We start from the raw sequence: 9,476 nt of genomic DNA on the forward strand, positions 1-9,476 counted from the left end.
TTTTTGTGGGGGGGGGGGGGGTGGAGGGGAGGTCGACTTCTTTTGGCTGCTCTGAAATAATGATTGCGCCTGGAGGTTCAATAGTTCAGCTTTCAAGGAAGAAGGCATTTCTTGGTTCTACTGACAGGCCTTATCTATTCTTTCTATCATGGGCTCCTCATATAGTGCATTTTATTTTATTATTTATTTTTTCAAGTATCTGCGGGTATAACAACAAATTGGTAACTGACGATTTCGTGCTGCGAAATGACGAAAAACAAAAGCTTTCAATGAAAATAAACAAAACCCACACTAAAACACAACTGATCACTAACAATGCCTTAAACAAAACCATGATATTCCCTGAATTATGAATTTCCTGTTTGAGAGATTATGTATAGCTTTTGGTGCCATCTTGATGGTTTTTAGACAAAATATTAACGGTATAGACTGAAGGTCCAAATATTTTTTTACCTATTATTTTTTTCTATTTTCTTTAACAGAGCTGTATTATTTACTGCGTGCGGATCGTTGTTCTTTATCTAGTGCTATCATTTCACCTAAAATTTAGCTAAAGAACTTGTATTTAAATGTATTAAAATATGCTGATTTTTCACGATCTGAATTATACCTATTTATCTAGACTTGCCTACGAGTCGAGCTCAAAGAGAAAATGAAACGAGAAACGAAAAGCGAACGACTTTGAGAAAGTCTATTATTTATCCTGTGTAGCCAGCTATACAAAGATCCTTCGAAAGGTACTTTCCCAGAATTAAAGTAAAATATATTTACTTTTCATTTTTTTTATATATATATATTTAGTGTTAAATTTTCAATGTGGACTCTCAACCGAAGTTGTTGATATTATGGCACCCCATGAGTGCAATTATTGCCCCTAGTTTATAATTTACCTGGTAAACGAAACAAAACAAGATGAGTTAATTATTTACTTAAACAAAAAAGTTAAAAATTTGTCTTTAAAACATTTCAAAAAGTACATTGATTGTAGTCAAATCAGATGAAGTGAAGTTAATTTCTGTCCGTAGACAAACCAATATTAATGCCATGGTAAATCCTGATAAATCCACTTCTTTGTTTTTATTCCACAGGATGTTATGTAGATTTTCAGCTGCCAAAAATGGCTTTGTTTATTCCTCAATAGTTTGAGCATGTTATTTATCTTTCTGTTCTTTGTTCCTTTGAAAATCTGTGTAAAATAATCAATAAAACAAGAAGAGAATTTACGAGAAGCTAATAGACTCGAATTTTCCTTAATTTGCATAACCTTTCAAGTCGCTGGCTTATATGTAGCTGGAAGCCACGAACACCCCTTGCTAAATGATGTCAACAAACTTCGAATAACAATACTAAAAATATAAACCTCTCATAGAATAATTTATACATGCCCAAAATAACGATGAGCATGTTTATCATTGGCTAGAAAGAGAACACACCAATATTTGTTGAAGTAACCACACCATTAAGAAAATCGATGCACCTGCTGAATCTGTCATAATGACTATTCAACATGACTGACACGAGTTCTTCTTGCGTAACCTTTAATAGGCTTCCTCGAACCGACGTGCCAAATCAGCCGATTCCGTTTATCAGAGGAAGTTTACAAGTGTTGTAAGTGAAAGTCAAATATCAAAATTATATACCGTTAATATTTGTAATGCTGATGTCAATTTTGGACTGAAAGAATACAAAGTTGCTATCACTCATCGTGAACTTTATTCCTTTACAGGTCTTTCGAATACATCTTTGGGAGAGAATACCGATTTTAGAGAAATGTCGAAACAAGCGGAGAAAGGCAAAATGTTGCCAAGAAGATCTGCGTCTGGCACAAAATCGACACATAAGACGACAAAGAAAACTGAGAGCAGAAATACGAAGAAATTTGGCAGAATACCACCATTGCATAAAGACAGGAATAAATTTAAATATACAACAAAAAGTGATGAAAACACGACGATGCAAAGAGCTGGTTCTGGAATTCGTGTTTCACCCGAGACAAGGGCTCTGAATGGGAACAAATTGCGAGATACGGAACCCAGGCACGAGTTTGAAATGTTGAAACTTTATCACGAGGAAGGCAGTGATGACTCTCTCAGCATGATTTCAATGAATTCTCGGCCATCTTCAGCCGCTACAGATTTTCCTGACGAAGTTAAACTCAGAGATGACGACGAGTTTATCCGTTTGGAGGACTTAAGTATGAGAGACAGTGGCCGGATGAGTGTGGTAGAAACTAGGCTGAGTGATTTAACTGTAGATGAAATTTCAGTTGACAGTGGGTCTCCAAGGATACAAGTCACTCAACTTCGGGATGAAAATAATAACATTGATGAAAAAGCCGAGAAAAGCAATTTGGACAGTGCGAATCTCGCTATCCACACTGAAGCAGTAAAGTCGGAAGAGGGACTAGAAAATAAACAATCTAAAGTCAAAACTGCTTGGGAATTGAACGAAAAATTCCTCTTGACGACAGATTTTCCCGCCGAAGTTTGGGAGGAGAAATTTAATAGAAAAGGACTTAATACAAGAAGAAGATCTTCTGATCTGTTAAATGAAAGTTTTCCTCCATTATCGGCAGTGCCAGGATTTAGAAGAAGCTCGTTCCCTAATTCACTATCGAACTCTTTGATGCTGTCAACTTCGCCGCGAGAGCTCCCATCACTATCGGGAAGACAATGTAAAGTTCAGCTTCCCGCGAATTTTCCCGGTCTGCTGCCGCCACCGAAGGGAAGTGATTCTGAAAGCGAATCTTCAGATGAAGAACAGCTTGATCAGTTATTTCGGGAGAGAGAACAAATCATGAGAAAAACTGACAAAAATGTGCAGAAAAACTATCTAGATGTTCCTAGCAAACAGGCGAATGTGAAGAATTCCTCTGCAAAATCATCACCAAAATCAAGTTCATCGCAGTCGCCTATGGCATCTACGGAGACTCTTGCGATGAAAGTCGCATCTAACGAATACCTGGCCGCTCGAGTTGTCACGCAACTCAATTCCGCTTTTGAAGAAACCGTCACCATTAATGAAAGCGATGATAAAGTCACGGTTCGGGAAAGTTGCGTCACGCCAAATCTGATGCCGCGTAGGTACAGTTCTATTTCATTTCGCCCTAACACTAGCAGTTGCGTCGATGAAGGAACCAACTCGCTTATTCTACCGTCAGTTCACAACGAGTACAGCAAGAGTTTACCAAATTTAACTGAAAACAAAACCAAGCGAATGTTTGTAACATTTGAAAACAATTTTCCACATGCTAACGTTGTTAATTTAAAGGGCAAAAGCGAATTAGCACAAAGATGTCGACTTATTAACCGCAGGTTATCCAGCGAAGACGCCCTGGTAAAAGCAATGCTTGACAAAAAAATCAAAAGGAAGTCAATGGTCAAACAATGGGTAATTTCATCTACACAATGTACATGAAACTGTAGAATAGGCTTAGACCAAAAGACACCAAGAATTGTTTTATTTGTACAGCAACATTTTTATATACACTGTAGGAGCTGCCACTCATTTACATGTAACTCGTGGAGACACTCCAGTTTTTTACAAAAGGATCGCATTATAAATGTTAAAGTCGAACACTCGATCAATTAACCACTTCTGTACTATGTATAAACATAGCCGAGAGTCCGTTGACAAAATGAAAAACATTAAAAAGACAAAAGGAAAAGGAATTTTCCTGCCATCAACCTGTGAGATTTGTTTCTGTATAGTTAAACAAAGTAGTATGACGGGCAAATCATTTTGTACTAACAATTGTTAGTACTAATGAAAACTGAGTCGTCTTTTATAAATTTTATTAATGGTTTTGGAATAATTGAAGGATTTTAATCGTTGCTGAAGGTGTTGGTGAACTTAACTTGAGTGAAAACAAACTTTAATTATGACACTACGTTATGGACTAGTTAATTTAAGACTTCAAACGTTTCATTTACTCTGTCGCATCCAGTTCTTTCAACATTTCCCTTCAGTATCCTGCAAAGAAAACAATAGCAGAAGTGCATGGCTAAAACACAGTTACGACACTAGCTAAATAATCCAGCTAATATATATCTGAGCGATTTTCCAAGAACCTGGCGCCCACCACCCAAAACAATCCGGGCTGATACAAGTCCCTTGTCCTCCCTCTGGCTAGAGGTTGTCACATCACGAGCCCAGCTGACACCTGCCAGACCGGCAGGGTGCCTTTTGTACAGGGTGCCCTCAAATGTCTACACAAGGCATTCAAAATTCACACAATCATGCTCAAATGGGCCAGAACCTAGGGTTCCAGCGGATAGCCGAGAGTCTGGGGAAGGTCACCACACCATCCTTGACGTCAAACCCCCTCCCCTCCCCCCCAAGTTAAGGCTGTTGGCTGGGCTTGTATGGTTTGGCCAGGTTTTTGTGAGTTCACTGAGATATAGAACTACTTGTAACTACGGAGCCTTTCCTTCGTAGGTTGTTAAGATTTCCTCGGGGCATAACTGTGCATAAAGAACAATACTTGAATGTAAATTTAAATCAGACACTGACAAAGCTGGAATATTTTAATCACTCAATAATTTATCTTTTGCTGCTGTATTCAGCAGCGGATTTAGCAGTGCTTAAAGCTGATTTCCAGTCCGTACTGCGCAGACTCGGGGTTTGTTTTCGTTTTTGTTTTGAATTCGTTGAAACGTTACACTTCGGTGACAGCATACATGAAGTTTTTTAGTCCGCCATTACAGTTCGTTTTGTTCAAGAATTTCCGATGACCTGAAACGTCGGTTTGAAACAGTGTCAAAGTTCTTCTACTCGTTATTTTTGTTCTGCAAGGATATCTGGCGTTAATAATGAAGAAAAAGGTAAGTTTGTCGCGGAATTTCTAGTTTTGCTTGTAAACATTCCTTCGTGTGAGGCTCACATAAACATTGCAGCCGAGATTGCGCAGTACGGACTGGAATTCATCTTTAAGAAGAAGGAATCACTGTTATACAGGTGCCCTTTCGCCTTCAAAAATTGGGGTAACAAACATTTTCTGCCATTAGGGGCTAAACGTTTTTAACAAAAAGAGCCCTCCCTCCCTCCCCTCTTCCCGTCCCACAGCTTCATAGACCTCCTTCCCTAGATTCCCCATGTGTATTAACTCGACTCATTGCGGTGACCGGTCAGGAGGACATACCGTGACTCAAACGTTCAACTAACACTATACCTTGAACGTTGGATTGCACCTCTAATCGCTGGACGTTTTCCTGGCCAATTCAGCTTTCCATGTTTTTAATTTGTCCATGAGATGCTTGTCTTGTGGTAGTTCCAAAGCCCAGCCTACTGTCAGTCGCTTTGTAGCATTTTTATGGCCAATAATGACATACTCCTTGCCTGTCTCGAAGCACGTGCGTGGGCCGGCCTTGTCACAAGTGCAGTTACTTGGTGACCAGATCTGGGCCACGTTTGAACGAAACGAGCGCCCATTCTTTATAATGACTCGTGATACGTTGAACCGTATGGCATAACCGCTTGAGGTTTTATTCATGGAAGTAATTATCCCTTTGACCGCTAGAATAAATTAAAATAGACAGTATAATGATAAACAAAAATGAATCTTTTTTGAGGAAGCCAAGGTCACAAATTAAAGTGATTTACAGAAGGATCCTCCAGTTGGCATAATTAGCATATTTAGCATAACTGGTATCGTAGTTCATTCCTGTCTAAGACATTAAATTAGCACCGTGGTATCATACTGCAACTTCTCCCTCTTTTTAATGTTCCTGATGTTGAACCTCAGCTCAAGGTCATCTCTCTACAAGCCAGGATTTTTCGTGCCTACCGTGCGCCCACCCATACATACACATATACATACATCTTTAAACCTCCCTTAAATCATAGTAACTTAACTCTGTGTTAGGGTGGCCGTTGTACAGTTTCAAATCTACGTATGCCTAGCGCAGGAAAGCATGTGCAAGCCTGACGGCTGAAAAAAAGTTGTGTTTTCTCTGATTGGTAGACCACGCTGTACGTTCTGTAACGAGTTGTAAGTGACAGTCGGAAACTACGTCTAACGGTTTACTCTCTGATCCAAGACTACGTAACTGGGAAGGCAGGACATTTTTTAACCATTTCACCCATTAAAAAAATGGCCAAATGGCCGGCCACCTAAGAGGAACTGCATAATCATGAGTTCGCCTTGTCATGTCTTTGAGTGACTTACGCACCCAGATGTTAGGCTGTTATATAAAAAAAAATGAGCGCACTGATGATTCGTGTTTTACGATTGTAAGTTATGAAAATTGCTTTTGACACTCTCTAAACAAAGGATAAAAATATTTAGAGTAAAGCAAAGTTGCACTTCAATGACAGAAGAGAGCTTACCAAAATCAAAGTTGGCCTTCACGAAATCTCCCTTCTTTATATACCGCTCGGCTGCAATCAAAGAAACGCAGAAACTCTAGTATTTAGAAAAAAATGTAATATATACCAACTTAATTAGCATCAATCACCCTTGAGGTCTTATGTAAAATTCCTTTGGTGCTCAAAGGGCTGCCAGACTTCAGGACGCGTAAACTCTTTAGTAAGCCGCATCCTGATCCCAATTTCCTCTTTTAAAGCCTCTCCGAGCTCTCTCGTGATTACATCTCTTTTGTGAACTACTGCAAATATTACAATTGTTGTCGTTGTTGTTGTTGTTGTTGTTGTTGTTGTTGTTGTTTGTTGCTAGTATTTTCGTATCATCAGTGCATTGTAACATGCAATTAACTCAATTATTCTTTTAAAACTAGAGCTTTTAAAAGGAGTCGATATTATTTGATTATGGAAGGTATTATTTCTGAGATTAACGAATATCACTTGGCTTACTCACCATTAAGGGATGCTTTAGGATCAGGGCCTGTTTAATAACAAAATATACCATTACTGTATTAAAATTTGAAACAAGCTTACTTTCTATTAGATGTTTGTGGCAGCATATGGTTTAAATACCTCCCAGTAACTTGTATCATAATCTACATTTGCTGGGTATTGACTTGCATTATGAATGGCTAAACAAAAACCCAGAATGCTCTAGGAACGGGCCGTGTATCAGCTCTTGCAAAGTCTCACGTGACTTGTTCGTGTTCGCTAGCCTTCGACAGAACATCAGAACAAACAACAGGAACAATGCCTCTAGCCCTAAAACGAGTAGCAATAGACCCTTCCACGGTTTCTGACGCTATCTTGGTTGGGGGGCAAACACGGCAAAATTTACAGTAAATGTATGGGAAAAATCGGGAGTTTGACGCTCGATAATTCGAGGACCGTTGACATTCTGAAACTTTTGTGAATTGCAAACTAAAGATACTAGCTAAAAGAGTTAACTGATTAAATTTGAAGGGGATCGGTGTACTTAGAAGCGAGAAATCCTACTTTTAGTTTTTCATACAAATGCTTCTAAATTTTCCCGCGAACGGCGGCTCCATTTTACAGAGAAATATATAAAAAAATAAAATTCTTAATTTGCGGCTTTCTAAGTGAGAGTAAAATTCTCAAATTTGATCGGTTAACTCTTTCATCTAATACTTTAGGTTTGTAATTCATAGAAGTTGCAGAAAGTCGACCTTTCTCGAATTATCGAGCGTCAAACTCCCGATTTTTCCCATAAATTTACTGTAAATTTTGCCGCGTTTGCCCCCCAACCAAGATGGCGTCAGAAACTGTGGAAGGGTCTATTGCTACACTACTAGGTGTCCAGTAGAAGTTCAAGCTTACGAGAGCTGCAACACTACTGATTGCAACGACCGCTCGGTTTTTCGTGCAATCTTGTTGTGAATTTGTCAACTTGGACGTTTCTTCTCTGCATTAAGCACACAAAAGTTAGGTTATAAGTTAATTCCGACTTAAAGCATATTTGTTTTTAAAAATAATACCATAATTTTAAGCTTTTAATAATGCTTACGCGTGCAGGAATTTCCAAAGTAGATTGTTATTTTTAATCTTTTTTTTCCTTAAGTTTATCCTTTAATTTAGCTTAATCCTTTAATTAAGCCCAAACAAATAACTGTATACTGCACTAGCATCTTGGAGTGGAAATTCTACCAATTTAGTCTTTTTTTCTTATCTTTTGCTTTTAAATCAGGTGCACAGACTAATTCAAAAGTCATGCAGGGCTGAGGAAATGCCTTAAATGCCTCGTAATTAAACTTACTTTGTTGAATAAGAAGGTTTTATCGGCTAAAACATTGCGATGATTTTTTCTTTTTTTCTAAATTTAGGAATGCAAAAATGTAACTATTTCAGTCTTTTCTTGAAAACATCTATAACGATTCCATGCCGTTCCAAAGAAAATATATTTTGCATGCAAACTTCGATGGGCCGATAAAGATTTGCTGGCTTTCCTAGCTGATATATTACCTAATATAGACTTATTATCTATTATATATAGCGAATTATAACTGACGACTGAAAATAGATTACCATCGCCAGATTGGTGATGTGAAGATCATTTGAAAATGAAGCAGTGTCCAGAACTCACTTGTAGGCTGGATGAAAGCTTTTGGTGTCAAGCAAACTCCCTTGTCATAATCCTCGAGTTTTTCGCACTCAAACTCTGGAAAAGCCAGGAATGGAGACTCCACTCCAGCAATGGATTTCACGGCAGCTTGACAGTCATTCTTGACTTTTTCACAAACTGAACGGCAAGGTTTTATGGATTTCCTAATTCCCTGGTTCTCGACACAGATGGGAAGATAAAGCGAACAAACAAAGAAGAGCAAATCTTCTGAGCAAACAACTCCGTTGATCCGCTGCGCCAAATCCCACAATGTACGATTCACGGAGGATTGCGTGTCCTGCTCAAAACTGTTTGGCAGACGAGTGCTGTTATAAGGAAGGGATTTGCATAGGTCGATCTGGATTCCTTCACATCGCTGTCGATCTAAAGAAACCGGATTTCCATCACTGAAAAGTGGAGCAATGCAGAGCATCAAAGTTACCAGTAGCGCGTTCATTTTCGACTCATGATGTTTCATGATTACCCCCTTTTATCACGAAGGGTCCGTCTATAACCTTCAAGGTCACGATAAATGAGTATTACTTTTCGATTCTGATAATTACTGTCACTTAATCTTAAAAGCAACTTGCCAACGTAAACATCTGCTTTTCTAAAAAAGGTGATTAGTTGACCCAAACAAAAGTTCACCTTTTGGTAGATTTTTTAAGCAATTTCTTGAAATTTTAAAAATTGAGTTATCAAAAAAGATCAAAACAGGAAGAGATATCGTTGGGTTAACTTGTTTATCAGCAAACATTAACACGCCCCCACAATTTAGTATCGGCTTTTGAAAATGATCCACCACGAAGCCTGAACAAATGCCAAGGCCAAATTGGGGGGAAATGAAGGGGGAGATATGTACGGTTTATGAGCTGTTTTGGCCTCGAATATTTTATGAGGTATTTATGAGTTTTTGAACTGTTTCGGCCTTGCATGTTTCTGTCACCGACTTCAAACTTTATCTATTTTTGTTTTTGCTTTTTTCCATTTCTTTAAC

The 9,476-nt window shown here is 38.5% G+C and overlaps 2 protein-coding genes across 3 annotated transcripts in view; one reads left to right on the forward strand and one right to left on the reverse strand.

Annotated features, from left to right (window-relative positions):
• The window catches only part of LOC144650889 (secreted frizzled-related protein 3-like), a 49,276-nt gene extending 40,278 nt beyond the window's left edge, over window positions 1-8,998 (reverse strand). Inside the window, exons 1-5 of one of the 2 annotated variants that reach the window (XR_013570219.1) lie at window positions 8,462-8,998; window positions 6,815-6,841; window positions 6,328-6,378; window positions 5,171-5,514; window positions 3,764-3,972 (exon numbers count right to left, since the gene is read on the reverse strand). Coding sequence is in view for 1 of the 2 variants with exons in the window: in XM_078510661.1 (XP_078366787.1) it covers window positions 5,192-5,514; window positions 6,328-6,378; window positions 6,815-6,841; window positions 8,462-8,957 (897 nt within the window). In the remaining variant the exon portion in view is untranslated. Of the gene's footprint in view, window positions 1-3,443; window positions 3,973-5,170; window positions 5,515-6,327; window positions 6,379-6,814; window positions 6,842-8,461 lie in introns of those variants that run through there. The other variant, XM_078510661.1, reaches the window with a different exon arrangement.
• LOC144650886 (uncharacterized) lies at window positions 1,489-3,450 on the forward strand. Its single transcript, XM_078510657.1, has 2 exons — window positions 1,489-1,608; window positions 1,727-3,450. The coding sequence occupies exon 2, from the start codon at window positions 1,771-1,773 to the stop codon at window positions 3,415-3,417; it is 1,647 nt and encodes a 548-aa protein (XP_078366783.1). The 5' UTR covers window positions 1,489-1,608; window positions 1,727-1,770; the 3' UTR covers window positions 3,418-3,450.
• Window positions 8,999-9,476: the final 478 nt, after the last annotated feature.

Source organism: Oculina patagonica, chromosome 4 (assembly GCF_052425735.1).
Source record: "Oculina patagonica isolate OP01 chromosome 4, crgOcupat, whole genome shotgun sequence".
Lineage (NCBI taxonomy): Eukaryota > Metazoa > Cnidaria > Anthozoa > Scleractinia > Oculinidae > Oculina > Oculina patagonica.

What these genes read in the sequence shown, in the direction of transcription:
- LOC144650886 (XM_078510657.1), top strand. Translation starts at nt 1,771, where the DNA reads ATGTCGAAACAAGCGGAGAAAGGCAAAATGTTGCCAAGAAGATCTGCG.